The sequence below is a fragment of the Drosophila teissieri genome, chromosome X (assembly GCF_016746235.2).
Source record: "Drosophila teissieri strain GT53w chromosome X, Prin_Dtei_1.1, whole genome shotgun sequence".
Classification (NCBI taxonomy): domain Eukaryota; kingdom Metazoa; phylum Arthropoda; class Insecta; order Diptera; family Drosophilidae; genus Drosophila; species Drosophila teissieri.
Genome location: NC_053034.1, coordinates 8,179,814 through 8,196,723, shown reverse-complemented (window position 1 = coordinate 8,196,723; position 16,910 = coordinate 8,179,814). Strand labels below are relative to the sequence as shown.

Below are 16,910 nucleotides of genomic sequence, written 5' to 3'. Positions count from 1 at the left end.
CAATTTTTTTTTTTTAAATTTTTGCAAATTTTGATGATGGTACCCCTTACAAAAAATGCGAAAATTTGGCCAAAAATTATTTTGACAAAGGCGGTCCAAAAGTTAAATGTTTGGTTAGTATGGGTAATTAGGAGTAAAACACTGTAACTATTTTAGCTTTCTGATCATTTTTGGCCAAGTTATACCGAAAATACCAATCGTAAATATTGAATTTTTGCCAAAATTCGTTTTTCTGTTTTTTTGCGAACTTTATTTTCACTATTTTTATCACAGCATTCGAAATAGTGGTCCAAATATGGAATGTTATACCTCGTTGAGCTCGTATTTTAATTTCCAATCGAACTGTGTTCAAAGATTGAACTTCTATTTTTTTCACATTTTTTGCAAATTTTACCCCTTAAAAAAATGCGAAAATTTGGCCAACAATTTCTAGGAATTACCAGGAAATCCCCCCTTTACCGCTGCGTTTCATATCATTCAGGTTCCGTTTCGTTTCAGGCGAGACAAATTGCGCACGCCTTGCATCATTTCACATCCGAGGCGAGCCGTTGATGGATTCGTCACTTTATGGCACTTGGAATGGGGCAAACTGAATGGGGGGTTGGTAGTTGGGTTTACATGATGGGTTGACTCTTTTTTTTTGGGCACATCGCCAGCCAACGTCGCAATGCGCTTTTTCACATACTTAGATAAAAGCCGCCGAAGGGCGAAACAAATTTTAGAGAGCATCACGAACGGCGACCCTTGGGCCAAAAATGCACTCTTCGATCTGAGGAACTGAGATCGAAAAAGACGCAAAATAAAGCGACGAAAGATTTTAGAGTATGATAAATAGACAAACAAGCTAATGAAATGGATTTCATTTCGTACAAAACATGGAAAACTTCACACAAATGCCTTTTAAACAATTAAACAATTGTGCATTTCCATTTGCGACACTGGGGCTCGACCCATTTTTGGTCATTTGAAGTGAAATATGTTCCAGTTCAGTAAGCTCTGTTGGTCGCATCCAAGTGTCGCCACCCTTTAAAACTCAATTCACAGCGCTCGCCCCGTCGATTCTCGACCGCCAAGCCATGAATCGCTGAGGAATGCGAGAAGTGGGAAGTGCTGGCGGAAACAAATGGGCCAGAGTCAGTTCACAAAGCCGGAGGGGCCAAAAAGCGCATCACAAGTGCTCCGTGGGGGGTGGTGGTGGTGAGCCCCCTTCAGAAAAAGGGGGGTGGGTGTTTTTTGGGCGTATCAACGATGATTGAGCCACTGTGGGCTCCCCTTTCAGCTGGCGTGCTAGGGTGACTGTGTGTGTGCGAGTGTGACTGTGTGTGCGAGTGTATGTGGCGGACTGAAGAGACGGCTGAATGATGGGGACAGTGAATATGACAGAAGCGACTGACTGCCATCCATGGCAGAAGGCCGAAAAAAGTGGGGGCTTTGGATATGCCGGGACACTCGCTGTCAACTAACTGCTACGAAACGGAACGGAACGCTCGGCGAGCACTGACGCGCCCATTAGACTGCTGAAGTGATGACAGGACAAGGTCCCAGGCAACTTTTGCGCCTTGCAGTCCAGCCTGCCCCACTCTGCGCCTTGCATTCCCAATGAACACTGCCAGAAATGGGAGGAACCAAAGTAATCTAAAGGCCTCAAAGCTGACGCTTACGTGCGCTGCATACTTTTGGGCGCAGGAGTTCTTTCCTCCAGTCAAGAAGATAAAAGTTAACAAGTTAAGAAGTTAACAAAACAAATTGTATTTCTTTCAGTGCATCGACCGCTCTACGATTCCTTCTAGCTAACCAGTCACTCTGCTAGTCAGCCAGTTCAGCCGGTTCATGTGTGTTGCGTTGACATGGTGCTGGAAAAAATGATTGGCCCGGACTCACTGGATGCTGCACTCCGGCTGCACTCCACGGATTGAGTGTGTATCGGGAACTGGGCTGTGGGCCTAGGACGTGGCTGCCATGTGTGCATCTGTGAGGGATCTGGGCATTTAAGCCTTTTATGTGTCGCTTTCAATATTAATTAAATGCTTACAAACCCAAAAGGGGGACACGCCAAACGAAGCAAACGAGACCAGGAAATGTTTCTCCCTCGAAAAACCAACATTTCCCTGCAGTTTTCCCCCTGCCCCCCATTTTCCCCACTTGAGAGTCGACTTTTGCGGACTTGGCCAGTGCGATGCCTTATTGTTGCATCATTCATTAGTTGGCTGTCTGGCCGAAAAAGTTCTTGGAAGCCAACTCCGGTCTGTAGTTTTGCATCCCTTCTTTTTTCCCAGAGGGTCATGTAAATCAGAAGTTTGTGTACGGGGAGGGACATCATCAGTGGTAATGACTGTGGCCTCCATGGCCATTGTTGTGCCGAGCTCCAAGAGGGTAAACGGGGTATTAACTTTTACAACGGATTATTCATGCTTCGTTATGAACCAAACTTACATATGTGAGCTGTAGGATGCAATATCACTCATTCGCAGTGTTGACACAATGCTCGAAGTATCAGCTCTTGATCAGCTCTTTTCCAATGAAAACTAACTATGTAATTGCTTCGAGGAGTCAACTGTTGAGCCTACTTTGGTTTAATATTCAATTTCAATTTCGTGCTGAGCCCTACAATCAAGACATCAGAATTTCATGCTGCCAGCCACTCAAATGAAAAAATGGAAAGTAATGAAACTGCTGACAGGAGCACAAATGGTTTGAGCAAAATATCAAACGCCAGACCCTTCGCTCAATCTCAATGGGGGAGGAAAAGGGGCTTTCCCTTTAACACCTCCAGAGATGTTGATGTTTGTGTGTGGGTGACTCTTCGTATCCCAAAAAAAAAAGGAAAAAAATGGACAAGACAATGGGGCCCGCCTTTCCAGTTTGGTTGGGCGTGTGACAGTTACAGCCATTTCAGCTTTACAATCTCTTCAAATTAAATTGACCCACGTCAGAATTGGTTGAGGGGAACGAAAAAGAAATGAAGGTCTCACACAGAAGGGTTTTCCCTATGTATGTAGGCTGTCCTCCTGTCCCTCACATGTCAATTTTTCTTTCCCTTTTCGAGTGGAAATAAAGGAAACGGAATGAAGGATTAGTGGGGCATTTTTATACCCTCAATGGCCGCCGCTTTGAATGCAATAAGAACGTTGTGACAGTCGCCTCCTTTTCGCAGTTATTTCAATAAATGAATGCCCAACTATCCATTTTCAAAGGTGACTAGATGAACTCAACAGAAAACAACCCGAAAACTGAAAAACTACATCAAGTTGGCCGAGAACTTAACTGTCATTGCTTTTTTGGAAGAAAAAGTTGTAATTATACCTACAGGCTACAGAAATTTCATTTGGTTTCGACACGGGCAACCAGCTGGTCATATTTCTGGAACAAGTAACAAAAAACAAATCTAAATTCTCAATGTAAAAATGTAGTGAGTATGAAAATACATAAGAAGTACAGTCACCGCCACAAAGGGCGTACACCTCGTTACAGATACAGTTGGGCATGATTCCTCGCCCGAATCCGGAGAATCGAAGCCACAAGTCGATGTTGATGACGACAGGGCGTCGATTCTCCTCATGGACGGGAGATATCAACACTCATGAATACAGCTGCCGGCGTTGGTTCAACAATGGTCACCAGGCGGTCCAGTTTGGGGGGGCAAATCCATCCATCCAGCTGCAAGTAAACCACATCACTGGACTATCTGTCGTCCACAAGGTGCTACCACGAGAAGAAGTGAAAGTAGCACCTCAACATGCTGCTGATTTGCTGTAAACTATGTACACACACAACTTTTTATCCACAGCGTGATCGGCTGCTAATGGATCGTTCGTCGTTACACATTACATACGTTACACTTTACACGTTACACTTTACACTTTAAACGTTAAGCGTAAGCGGTTTACAATTAGTCTTGCCAATTCACACACATTTCCTTATTGTTTTTACCGCAAACCAATTGAATATAATAATGCAGAAATGAACTACTCACACTGACAACACTGAAGCTAATACTTCATTTATGCAGAATTTGAAATTGAATGGGACACAACAACTGTATGCATTTTATATAATTTGATAACACTGAAAAACACCGAATGTTGTAGCAAATACACTGTCTCTCCAAATGTACACAAATAAAATGGGGTGCCCCCCAAAGAATGAAAACATCAGTTAATTGAGCTAAAAATGCGCTTTATTGCAATCTTGAATTGAGATTTTAATACATCTTAATCGGCTGCATGTCGCTGACTGTATTTGGATGTGTTTTAATGTTTGTATGATTTTTGTATTTTATTTCTTTTTTAATGTAAAGGTGGTCTCGTTTTAGTATGTATGTATGCAAGTATGTATAGTGGCATGTATGTATGTAAATACTAACATCAGTTGGTTTTTCGTTTTTGTATGAATTCCGTTTTTCAAAATTTGTGTTTCGTTTCATGGTGCATCACATGCATGGAGTACAGTAGTCAATGCCTAAATGGTCGAACAAAGCTCAAAGCTTTGATAAAACTAGGTTTTAAGTTGGAAAGATATATATACATATATGTACATATATATATGTATAGATCGAGATTAAGTACGGCCAATTGCTTAAAAGGATGAAATTCAGGACACAAATAGGTATTCAGCAATTTCAATGGATTTGATTTCTTGAAAGGGATTTGATTTCTTGAATTTGTTTTTATTGAACTCTGTTGTTGTATTCTGTTTACTTGTTTCTCCTTTTATTTTAGTTAATTTTAATGCTACCACAAAATATATTCATCAGATACATTTATATAACTACTTAGAGAACATCATTTAACTTAAATAGTTCTTGGCAGTTATTTCTTGCATATTCATATTTCATAATCCATTTTGCTTTAAAAATATGCTCTGCTTTTTCATCATCATTATACATATATTTATTTTCTTGCTCAGCTCCAGCTTTTCTTCGATTTGATTAATGTACGATATTTTGCGACATAAATACGCATTTCTCTCTTATATAAATATACATATATATATGCATATATATAGTGTATATTTATTTTCTTTCTAAAGTTAGGCATGTCATATGCTTGTATTTCATATAATTTCTTTCATTTCCCACCCCCTTTTCCCCCCGCACACCGGTGCATCGTTCCCGCGTGTCAAGTGGCATTCGGTGGACATCACCTGAAGGCCACCTGGCGGCGGGGACGCGCACCTTGCCGTCTTCATATTTCTGTTGTTCTTTACGCTTGCACATTGACAAATTTGTAGTTTAAGTTTATCTCGCTTTTTCGTGTGTTTTTTGTTTGTTTCAAGCTAAATTGCATTAAATAATTAATTGTAATAATTTTATTAAATATAACTACTACGTTAAAAAATGTTTGAGTGTGTATGTTTGTCTATGTCGGTGAGTGTTATCAATTTGTTTTCCTCATTTTTGATTTCGCATGTGTTTCATCAAATGGTTCCTGCTGTCGCTGTGTTATTTTTGGATGCTAAACATTTCTCTCATTTATTGGCAGTGCAAGTTCTGTTTTGCGTGTGGCTTTCGCCAGTTTAATATTTGAAATCATCGAATTAAGGCAGATTTTGCACAGAAAGTACACATAATTGAATCAACTTGCAACGCAAAATGGTAAAAGGAAAACAAAGTGGTATAAATGGGTAATGGTAAACGAAATGAAAGTGCGGAAATCCTAGATGGCGGCCAGCGCAGAGATCCTTCCCAAGCCTAATCAAGCTTTCTATATAATGGGTGTTTTTCGATCGAATGAGCGGTATATCTGTGTGTCTGATTGATTTGTTTGTTTGTTTTGTTCTATAAGATACGCCGAGTTATGCACTATATAATAGCATATACATAATTGTGTGGTACCCTAAAACTCGATAAAACTCGATCTCGCTTTTCGGTTGACCTTTTCTTCTTGTTTTTTTCTGTTTCTTCTCCTTTCGAATTTTTCCAGACGTTAGCCATTTTGTAAGCACTCTTTGTCTGCAATTTGCAATTTGCCGCGTGTGTGTTTCGTTTTTTTTGTGTGGTGAACTCGCTGCTTTTCCCGCCGCTGCCGCCGACGCCGCCGCTGCTGCTGCTGCTGCTGCAGTTCCTGTTTTCCTGATCCTGTTACGGGTGTGCTCCTGATTTTTCAGCCCATCACACGGACAGCCCTTCAGTCCCAGCCGTTCTCCTTGATCATGTGCGCCAGCTCAATGATGAACTTGCCCTCCTTGTACTTCTGGCTGGACTCGTAGGCGTGCTCATACTTCCAGCCCAGCGGCGTCTTGCAGCACTCGCAGTAGATGTCCGCCACCGCATGGAGGCCGGTTAGCAGCACCCGCTCCTCCGTCTGGCCGCAGGCCACGTTCACCACCGAGTTGAACAGATAGGCCGGTCCCTGGCTGCCCTGAAACGACTTCGAGATGAGCTCGTCGTGGGACGCGAGGTGGGCGCGGCAGTGAACACATGAGTATGTCCGATTCGTGGACGGTAGGTAGGCCTGAAACGTCTTCACCATCGTGACGTTGATATCCTTGTTACCTTGAGCGCCTCTATGTGCGAACGTTATAGACTGCAAATCTCCTGCGATTGTCTGTCCCGAAAGTGGTCCTCTTTCTGTAAGCAGGAATTTGCAAATTAGTCATTGGTTCACATCAAAATAGTCACTTAAACTTGAAGCACTGTACAATATAATGTAGAGTAAGCCGAAAAGTTTGTAGTGGTGCAAGTGGTGCCTGCGATACACTGGCCTACTTGGTTTTGGTTCTAAAGATCATTATTTATATGACCTAGGCATATTGGAAACTCGGGATTTTAAGCGTTACTAGTGTTTACTCCTTACCTTGACCAGGACCACAACTAAATCTTCCAGTCTCGGTTGCTTTGAGGCGTTGTTAACTGTGCACTTTGGCTTTCTCCGCTGCAATGGGATCAGTTTTGGGGGCGGAAGCGGAGGGGGCGTGGCCAGCGGCAGTAGCAGAGGCAGAAGCAGCAGCGGTAAAAACTGCCGCGGCTGCTGTCATTGAACAATGATTTCTGCGATTACAGTCACTTGCCTCGTGCGATTCTTAATCCAAATATATCTGATTTCAATTCCGATTTCGATGTCGATTCCGATTCTGATTCTGATTCCAATTTCGATTCCGATCCCCGGCTATATCAGATTTCCTGCCAAAGAAAACTGCAAGTGGAAAACAAAAGGCGAAATTAATAATGCATGTGTTTGTTTTGTTTGTTTGTTTTGTTTGTTTGTTTGTTATATCTGTTATGCAAAAAGCTGAATTCGAGCCAAGGAAAAGCAGAGCAGCGCAGCGCAGAGAAACAACAGAACAGCACAGCACAGAACAGAACAAGCGTAAGAGAGTGGGCTATAATATAGGCTATGTGGCTTTGGCTACGGCTTCGGCTATGGCAATGGCTAGCAGATATGGCAGGGGCCTTTCCATTATTGATTTCCATTTGCAATCTCCTTGCCCCCGGCGTTGGTAGTTCCAGCGGGCAACCCACACACACACACACACATGGATAATTGCCGCCCCGGAAACCAAACAAAGCGCAACAAAAATGAGCTAGCGAAATATACAGTCCAGTTTGCCAAACCGAAGTGTACCCTGTACTCGAGAGGAACTATCTCAGGGCGATGTAGGTTAAGATCCAACGGCTATAACAATAGCACAACTAATATATATTTGGTATTCAAAATGCTTCATATATTTATGGATCTCAATATATAGAAGTTCATCTTTACAGAACGAATGGATATATCTCGCAATGCAAACATACCCTTGGATATTGAAGAACTGCATCTTAGCTGTGGTTCTACATCCACAAGATGGATCTGGAGAAGCCAGTGAAGCACCGTCCACCGAGGAGAACACTCTTTCTATTAGCGCCTTCGGGTGCTAAATGATTAATAGGCGTAGCTACGTTATGCGGTAAACACCGAAGCCGGAATTGAGTATGAGTCGGTTTGGGGACCAGGTAGGGCTCCATTTAAATGGGACAGATCTCGGGGAAGCCGTGAATGGATGCGGATGCCCATGAATAATGCCCGGATTCGCATTCCCATCTATTATTCATGCCAGATGCGCGCCTTTGATGTGTTCTTTGTTCCTCCTAACTCCTGTCAAAGTCGTTAATTGTTATTCACTGACCGCGTCGATGTTTACCGATTGATAAGCGGTATATTGGAATAGCAAGGGGTTTTGGTATGAGGAAGTCGGACGCAGACAATGACCGAATAAACACATACATACGTGCGTATGTATGTAGATACTGGCAGGTACGACTAAGTGGGCGGTACAGTGGTGGCTGACTTTCTAACTACTTGGTAGTGATCAAGTGTAAAAAGGGTTGTTAACATCACAAAATATGTTTATTTAACATAAACACATTATAAGGTTTTTTTTCAATATTTTCTGTAACAAAAGTCACTAAAATATAAGTTAATCTATCAGCCTTTCGATTTTGCCCTCTGCTGGTTTGTTGTCCTGTTTTTGACTTGTTTATGAAATCGACGGCAAATTACTCAGCAAAAAGGTAATGGGTAATTAGGCGCCGTCGCCCGCTGCACCCACTCCTTTATCCGCCCCCCTGCTGCACAGACTTCTTTATCACAACGCCGCCTTCTGCTCAATCTCCAAATGCAAATCGGCTGCCGCTGCCGCTGCCACCGTCGACTGCGACGCTGCGCCGCTGGCTTGAACAAAGAAAATGCAAAAGGAGCGAACGGGCAGAACAAAGACCGCACGAAGGAGAGGCAGCGGGAGCAGGAGAGAAGGCAGTGAGAGAGAGAGAATGTGTGCAAAAGGGAAATGCACTCGAAACGCAGACAACAAAGAAATCCAAATTGCGCCCTTCTGTTCAATTAGTTAATTAATTAGCACTTTTGCCGGGGCAACTTTATTTAATATAAAGTAACAAGAAGTTCACTGAACCACACAGAAAAAAAGTAGATAAAAAAAAGGAACACAAAATGTTGTTAATGTCTCACTCACTTGGCGATTTCTTTGGCTCGCTTTTCGCAATTATTTCGAGCGAAACAAACGGATTTCTATTCAATTGTTGCACCTTTACTTTGGCTATTTTGTTTACTTCTTGGCCACTCTGCTTCTTCTTTTCGCACGACAACAAAGCGGACAAGCGGAAAGCAAAGCGCGCAGCGCGAAATGCGGATGGCAAATGACGCTGCTTTTGGTACAAAACAAAAAATCTGAGACAGAGTCGCGCTGCCGACGCCGGCAGCAACGTCGACTGCGACGCAGCAGGTGGCAGCAAAGTCGGCGATAAAGGACAAAATACAAGAAGAAAACAAACTAGAAAAGCTCAAGAAAGCAACAATTGAACGAAACGCATAATGCGTGCTCAATGAACAAACAAATTACGTGCAATTTACAGTTGCAATCAAGACAAGAATAAAGAAGGGGCAAACAAGGTGGTCATGGGGAGGTGGGAGGGAAATGAAAATAGGCAAGGTGAGTGCAAACTGCACATGCCGTTAGAACTGTTAACCGTGTTATTCTTATTACACTCTCTACCTCCTCGCACTCTATCGCCATCTCTTTCCAATCCTGGAAAGACTTTTGCCATTTGCCTACATCTTACAACTAAGTTTATGCGGCACGATACAGGCCACAAACGTAAAAACAACCAAGAAATATATTAAAAAGACATTCAGGCTTATTACATACATACAGTAGAATCCGCTTATAACGACTTCGCTTATAGCGTCAGTCCGGTTATTGCGCCGGAAACTCGATGGCCAACCAGTCCCCATACAAAGTTATATGAAAGGACCGCCGGTTAGTACGTCTCCGCTTTTAGCGACAAACCGCTTATATAGACGATATTTTTTATTATTCAATTGGATATTGCGACGTGCAAAATAAAAAATACAGCAAAATAATAATAATAATAATAAATATATTAAAAATAATACAGCAAATAAATAATAAATTAAGGCATCAAACGACTCTGTTCGAAATATATGTAAATATCAGTGACCGACGTCACAAAAATGTTTACGGCGTTCGTGTGCAGACCTCATGAGATATTCCATGAGATGTCCCGTTATATTTATAGTTTTTTAGCTTTGTTCTTATGAAAAACCCATGTTATTAAATTAAATTTATTACATTTTTTGTTTGATTAAAAATTTATTTATTTTATGTTAAAACATATTACGAACATGGCAACCATAAAATAAACAACAAAAAATGTGTTTTTTCTCCTTTATCTTAGTCCGTTCTCCGGATATAACGACGTAAAATCGTCGGTCCCTTGAAAGTCGCTATAACCGTATATAACTGTACATATGGTTTAACGGACTCCAAACAGAATCAAAGGGGGTCGTATTTTATTGACCGCCACTGTGCGTGCCAAAAGTGCTGGCAAACACAACAGCAACAAGCGGCAGCGTGTAACGGTATCGCGATTGTATGCCAACGCAAACAGCTACGTCGACTGCGGCAGCGACGTCGCGTGTCGAAAGCAACAAAAAAGCTAACGGTACTGCGCTTGCAACAGATGAAAACCATCGAAATAAAAACAGCTAAATTAATCTGCACCATCAGCTGTTTGCTTTGTTGTTGTCATTCTAGGTTGAAATACGCATTAATTGTGCCGTAATTATTATTTGCCACAATCTCTGAACTTCATTTGCGACCGATTATTGTTTATTGTTTACTGTTTGTTCTTCGTCTGCGGCTTCTTCTTCTTAACCGAAAAGTCAACTTTTGCGTTGTTTCTCTCCGCTTGCTTTTTGTTTTTATTTGACCAGAATGTAGAGTATAAGCTGGTCTATTAGTTTTATTAAAAAACATGTTATTAGCAAAAAAAATCGAAAAACATAAATTGAATAGATTGTTTTAAGATTAATCCAAATTCCCATTTAATATAACGCAAAATTGACATGAAAAACTAACCATATAGTTCAGGTAGCATTAAATTAAAATTTAGAAATTAAATGTTGTTGTCTTCTTTATTAAGCTAAAACGTAGGGTATACACTTTTCGGAGTATCCAAAAGAACTTAACAAAAACAAAAGGAGCAGAAGATGAAAGCGAAGAAGCAAAAAGAGGAGCAACGACCCAACATTGTTGTTGTTTTATGCCTCTGCTTCTTTGGGATATTGCCATCTTGCTCGCACCGCTGTTTAGGGTCAATAGCTAAGGATCAGTTGTATATATAAACATATAGACCGATTGCGGTTGGTTTTCTTATCAGAAATAACATGAAATTTATTGCGTTGCGACGCCGCTGGCAACCGCGACGCTGGCAGAGGGCAAAACAGTGGAGAAGAGAGTGAGTGAGAGTGTGAGAGAGGTAAACAAAAATACACAAGCACATACACATGCGCGCCACAGCTGCTTGTTCGCATGTGTGTGTGTGCAACAAACAAAAAGCAGAAAATCCTTCTCTTCTTCTCTCCCTTTTTCCACAACAAAGTCAGCTGTGTGTGTGAGGAATGAACTTTAAGGCAAGCTTTCTGTTTCTATTTTTTGCAGAGTTTTCCCAACTGAAAGGCGCAATTTGCTAAGACACCTACACACACACACGCAGAGCCAAGCAAAATAGAAGATATAACAAAACAAAATAGAAAATATGCAGAGCGAAAAAAATTGACAGCTATCTATACACACAAACACAAACATGGGGAAACACTGTTGTTTTTTCGCAACTGCGTTTCGCCTGCAGGTGCGACAGAGAGGGCACGAGTGGGTGACAAACTTGGGTAGATGTTGCAAGCACTTACGTCCTGTGTGTTGCTTGTTTGTTTGTTTGTTTGCTTGTCGCCTTTCGCTGTCGTTCGCCAACAAACACCTCAGCGCAGAGCACACACGCGACACACACACACACACACACAGGCTCAGAGACGGGCAAAAATAGCAGCCGAAAATGGCACTCTCTTCTTCTTCACTTGTATAATAATGCAGCAATCTGCATTGTTTCGTTTCTATTTCCAATTGGAATTTGTTGTTGTGCTGCTTCAAGCAGTGTGACCAGGCGTGGCGGTTGCGAAAAATATTCGGTAACGGCAGATTTGAACGTTGCGCGGGTTCAAGCTTTGTGCGATACGAAAAAATGCAGTACATCTAATTGCTAAACTTTGAAACAAAAGAATGAGAAAGGCATTTAACAAATTTAAAGAAAAACACCAGAATCATAACAGTCAACATGTCCTCATAGTTTGTCCATGTCAACACACCGTATTTTTAATCATAATCTTACCAGCTTAAATACGTTTTTAAAAATTATATTCATTGGAATTAATAGTTGCTATTAAAAAATGTAGTTTTTAATGGTACGTTCAAAAACAATATCCAAAAAAATGTAAGCTGTTGGAATGGTGATGCCAGACTATTGAATCAAATCATTAGAGTGACCACTAAATACATTTTTTCTTGAATACTTGTTTATGGTAAATATTTTGTGAAGACACTTTATTAATATGAGTAAAACAATTAAACAATTTATTTAAAAAGTGTTAATGCTGCCAATAAAAAATGTTGTATTCTAAAATAAATACGGTACAAACGCGTTAATACCAGATAATTTGTGTTCTCCCGGCTGGTCACTCTGATTGGAACGTTTTTCGCAAAAACAGCGGCTGATCATTGAAGTTTTCTCGTGTTTTTCGCTATCAAACCGAAATAAAAACAGGTGAAAATAACTGATAAATTAAGGGGTAGTCCACTGATCAATGTGAGCAAGCAATTGCAGTGAAAATCTATCGAAATCTGTGCAAGGGAAACGCAATAGCAGCCGCCGCCTAACCTACAAAGTTACATAATTTGGTTTTTTTGTTGTTAAGCTTGCTGGCTAAAGGAAAATGAAGTTTTAATACTGAATTTATCTTCCCATTGCAGCCCAGAATGTCCTTCGTCAAGAACGCCCGTTTGCTGGCCGCCCGCGGCGCCCGTTTGGCCCAGAACCGCAGCTACTCGGATGAGATGAAGCTGACCTTCGCCGCCGCCAACAAAACCTTCTACGATGCCGCTGTGGTGCGCCAAATCGATGTGCCCTCCTTCTCGGGATCCTTCGGCATCCTGGCCAAGCACGTGCCCACTCTGGGTAAGTCCCGACATTGAGTGCTGATCCCCTCGAGATGGTTATATCACCGCTGGCGAATCTCTTTGCTTTTCCAGCTGTCCTGAAGCCCGGTGTTGTCCAGGTGGTGGAAAACGATGGCAAGACCCTCAAGTTCTTCGTCTCCAGCGGCTCCGTCACCGTCAACGAGGACTCCTCCGTTCAGGTTCTGGCCGAGGAGGCCCACAACATCGAGGACATCGATGCCAACGAGGCGCGCCAGCTGCTCGCGAAATACCAGTCACAGCTCAGCTCCGCTGGCGACGACAAGGTGCGAATCTCGTCAAGAAGTTGCATAAAGTAGTGTCTAGTTGATCTGGTCCAAAAAGTATAACTCAAACAAACTTATTTAATGAAAACATTCACGTAAACTGGCATTTTAGTAACTAGACAATTGGCAAGTCTAAAATCTGTGTGCCCATCACTTTTACTTGAGATATTACCTTCGTACTACTTTTTTGCTCTCAAATTATCGCCTATCTATATGTTATTTTCATTAGTAATCTGTTGTTTGAGTTGTTTTTACCCTCTGAAGTGGAAAGAAACCAGAATCCCTAACTGCAAACACTACTACTTGTAACTTTGGAAAGATTTCTAACTGACACTTACTTCCGATCCTTGTTTTGCAGGCCAAGGCCCAGGCTGCCATCGCCGTTGAGGTCGCCGAAGCGTTAGTCAAGGCTGCCGAATAGACGTAATCACCACACAACCGCCACCAATAAACCACAATCGATGCTTTGTGTCTGAAATAAATAAAACATAACGATCACCTTTAAAAGCCAGAGAGTTATGAAACAATAAAAAGCGAATCATAATATCGTATTAATGACCCGTGATCCACCAGGCAAACCATTTTTTTCATTTTTTTTTCATGTTATGCCGCTAAACTGTGTGTTTATAGTTTATAATAATATATGTGCGCTGCTGAAGAGAAATGTGTAATATTTCTCGCTGTGGGACCGTTGATATGATAATGCTTTGGCAATCTTTAACTGAAAAATATGAGTGATTTGCATTTTGGCTGAAATGCGCGAAAGAAGAGACCCAGTTAACTTATGCAAATCTCAAAAGTAGTAACACTTACTATTTGTAAATGAGCTCGTCTTTAATCTTAACGTTTAGTATAGTTTGTGTTTCATCTGGTGTATCGCCTTTATGAAAGTATGCAAATCTATCTTGAAAAATGTTTAAGTTTCTCTCATGAAGTGGTAATAAAAAGCAACTTGAGTTGAAGCTTTTCCGTTTTCTATAGAAACATAAGGGTAAACAAATGGTTTAAAATATACTTTTGGTAGATGGACGATAATCCATTTTTGACCCTTTTTATGAAGGTGATATAATTGAAATGCAAAATGTGAATTTTTTTTGGAATTGTCTATGTATTTGGTAACAAAAAAATGTGTTGTAAAAAAAATGTCTTAAATTAACTCATGGCGTTGTGTAGGAATGGTAATATGCTGTCGATGTAGTTAGCTGGAAGGTCCTCCAATTGATGGCGCATCTCTCTAGTACGCGGGTGGGCCGTAGGTCTGAGCAGGGGCGTGGCCGATGGGCAGGGACTGCTCCTCAGGAGCAAAAACTGGAGCGGGAGCGGGATGTGGCACGCTCAGGACGGGAGCGGGAGCTGGGGCGGCGTAGACTGGAGCGGGAGCTGGGGCGGCGTAGACTGGAGCTGGGGCAGGTGCAGAGTACACTGGAGCTGGGGCAGGTGCGGAGTACACTGGAGCCGGGGCAGGTGCGGAGTACACTGGAGCCGGGGCAGGTGCGGAGTACACTGGAGCTGGGACAGGTTCGGAGTAAACAGGAGCGGGAGCAGGAGCGGAGTAAATTGGAGCGGGAGCAGGAGCAGAGAACACTGGAGCGGGAGCAGGGGCGCCATAGACTGGAGCCGGGGCAGGTGCGGAGAACACTGGAGCTGGAGCGGGAGCAGCATAGACCGGAGCTGGAGCGGGAGCAGCATAAACTGGAGCCGGAGCGGGAGCAGCATAAACTGGAGCCGGAGCTGGAGCAGCATAAACTGGAGCCGGAGCTGGAGCAGCGATCTCCTGGGGAGGCAGGTAAGAAGCCACTGGAGCAGCCACTGGAGCGGGCAGATCGATGGGTGCATAGGCAGGACCGACAGCTGGAGCGGAGTGCTCATGGATCACGCGCACCACCTTGGTGGCTCCACCCGAAGAGTATCCACCGGAGGCGTAGCCACCGGAGGCGTAACCACCCGACGAGACGCCGCTCTCGTGAACGACCTTGATGACCTGGGACACGGCACCGCTGCCACCTGAAGAGCCGCCGATGAAGGAGGAGGGTCCAGCCACGGGAGCGGACTCCTGCAGGATCTTGATCACCTTCACGGAGGAGGGAGCGGGGCCAGCGGGAGCCGAGTAAACGGGACCGGGAGCGGGTCCATAGCCACCGCTGCTGCCGCCAGAGATGACCTTCACCTTGAAGACCTGGGGAGCAGCTTCGTAGCTGTAGCCACCGCCATAGCTAGCGCCGGAGGAGTAGCCAACGCCGCCGCCGCTGCTGCCGCCCTGCTGGTGGATCACCTTGACCACCTGGACTGGGCCACTGGGACCTGGACCGCCGTAGCCGCGACCACCACCGCCGCCGCCTCCGTTGCCACCACCACCGCCTCCAATGCTAAGACCGCCGCTGCCGCCACCAAGACCGCCGCCGCCGCCGAGGAGTCCCAGGAAGCCGGCGTTGGCCACAGCGAACAGAGCACACATGCAAACGAAGACCTGCAAGGATGACAGAGCATAAAGGGCGATTTAGTTTCATTCACTTTTTATAGAGGATCCACTTAAGGATGCCCTAAAAATATATCAAGTTTTATGTTTTCCCATTCGAAAATTGATTTTTGGAACTTTGATCTTCGTAAACTGTGTTTTTCAAATATTTTTCATTCTGCGTTTAAATATTTTCAGTTCTTCAGCGCACTTTGAACTTGTAAAAAAAAGGAATCTTTGGTTCGACCAAATAAAATTTGAATTAAATTTGGAAAGCTGTTGCCACTTGATCACGATATGATTTTTAGCTTAGCACTTTTTCGGCTCACTTTGGATCAATAACAAAAAAATAAAGGAAGATATTTGCAGGCACAGGATATTCACCTTCATGCTGACTACTAATCCACTTGATGCGATGATACCAAATCCAAAAAAAAACGCCTTGAGTGCCGATGAGCTGCGACTGATGTCCGATCGATTGGAGACCATGTCTTTTATACGATGTAAGCCACCAAGGGCGAACAAAAGGCGTTTCATTAACATTTCCAAGCTGCCCATCATCGTCATTATCATTATCAATATCATCGCCATCGTCACCATCATCATCATCATCGTCATGATGTGACGAGCATCGTGGATGGGCTTTCGTTTTCATTACGATTTTCACCAAATGGACGCACCCAAAAACGGCCAGCCATGCTTGGTTCTTCCATAGCCAGTTGGATTCAGCTTCGGATTCGGAATCGGATTCGGATGCGGAATCGGCTGCCAGCTCTACCAGTTTCGTCAAGTCTTACGCTGCATTTCCTAAATTCCGAATGGGGCTCCCACAATTAGCATGAAAATGAGACGCTACGTTAGTGATAAGCTCGGAATGGGGCTTTCATATTTATTTTTACTTTTTTTTTTCTTCGGCATCTTATGTTTTATGCTGCTTGGTTTTGGTTTTCGTTTTCATTTTCATTTTGATTTTGATTTTGGATCAATTTGCATACACGGGCGAGCTGCAGAGTGGTTGCCTCACAAGGCGGCCGGCAGTCTGTCATAAAACCAAAGCGAAAACCTAACCCAAAGCTAACCCAAAGCTAACCCAAAGCTAACCCAAACCTAACCGAACCCAACCCAACCCAATCGAATTGAATCCA

General features: G+C 43.1%; 3 protein-coding genes and 1 long non-coding RNA gene across 9 annotated transcripts; 2 read left to right on the top strand and 2 right to left on the bottom strand.

The window, feature by feature from the left end:
- The first annotated feature begins 3,276 nt into the window (after positions 1-3,276).
- LOC122624311 lies at positions 3,277-4,159 on the top strand. Of its 2 annotated transcripts, none has more exons than XR_006326458.1 (2): positions 3,277-3,409; positions 3,472-4,159. It is a non-coding gene; the product is annotated as an uncharacterized LOC122624311 (long non-coding RNA). The 2 variants fall into 2 exon arrangements; XR_006326459.1 differs by having other exon boundaries at positions 3,285-3,406.
- Positions 4,160-5,292: 1,133 nt separating this feature from the next.
- On the bottom strand, positions 5,293-11,907 carry LOC122624310 (protein yippee-like). Of its 4 annotated transcripts, none has more exons than XM_043803806.1 (3): positions 11,706-11,907; positions 6,795-7,133; positions 5,293-6,568 (listed from the first exon to the last, which is right to left on the bottom strand). In XM_043803806.1, the coding sequence occupies exon 3, from the start codon at positions 6,468-6,470 to the stop codon at positions 6,126-6,128; it is 345 nt and encodes a 114-aa protein (XP_043659741.1). In that variant the 5' UTR covers positions 6,471-6,568; positions 6,795-7,133; positions 11,706-11,907; the 3' UTR covers positions 5,293-6,125. The 4 variants fall into 4 exon arrangements, with proteins under 4 accessions (XP_043659741.1, XP_043659740.1, XP_043659742.1 ...); XM_043803805.1 differs by lacking the exon at positions 11,706-11,907 and adding an exon at positions 8,950-9,329; XM_043803807.1 differs by lacking the exon at positions 11,706-11,907 and adding an exon at positions 7,736-8,439.
- Positions 11,908-12,462: 555 nt separating this feature from the next.
- Positions 12,463-13,875, top strand: LOC122624139 (ATP synthase subunit delta, mitochondrial). 2 transcript variants are annotated; one of them, XM_043803581.1, is made up of 4 exons: positions 12,463-12,613; positions 12,820-13,024; positions 13,099-13,310; positions 13,669-13,875. In XM_043803581.1, exons 2-4 carry the CDS (start codon positions 12,826-12,828, stop codon positions 13,729-13,731), a joined length of 474 nt encoding a protein of 157 aa, XP_043659516.1. In that variant the 5' UTR covers positions 12,463-12,613; positions 12,820-12,825; the 3' UTR covers positions 13,732-13,875. The 2 variants fall into 2 exon arrangements, with proteins under 2 accessions (XP_043659516.1, XP_043659517.1); XM_043803582.1 differs by lacking the exon at positions 12,463-12,613 and having other exon boundaries at positions 12,811-13,024.
- A 669-nt stretch (positions 13,876-14,544) lies between these two features.
- LOC122624113 (skin secretory protein xP2) lies at positions 14,545-16,332 on the bottom strand. Its single transcript, XM_043803555.1, has 2 exons — positions 16,150-16,332; positions 14,545-15,777 (listed from the first exon to the last, which is right to left on the bottom strand). Exons 1-2 carry the CDS (start codon positions 16,330-16,332, stop codon positions 14,545-14,547), a joined length of 1,416 nt encoding a protein of 471 aa, XP_043659490.1.
- Between the last annotated feature and the right edge of the window lie 578 nt (positions 16,333-16,910).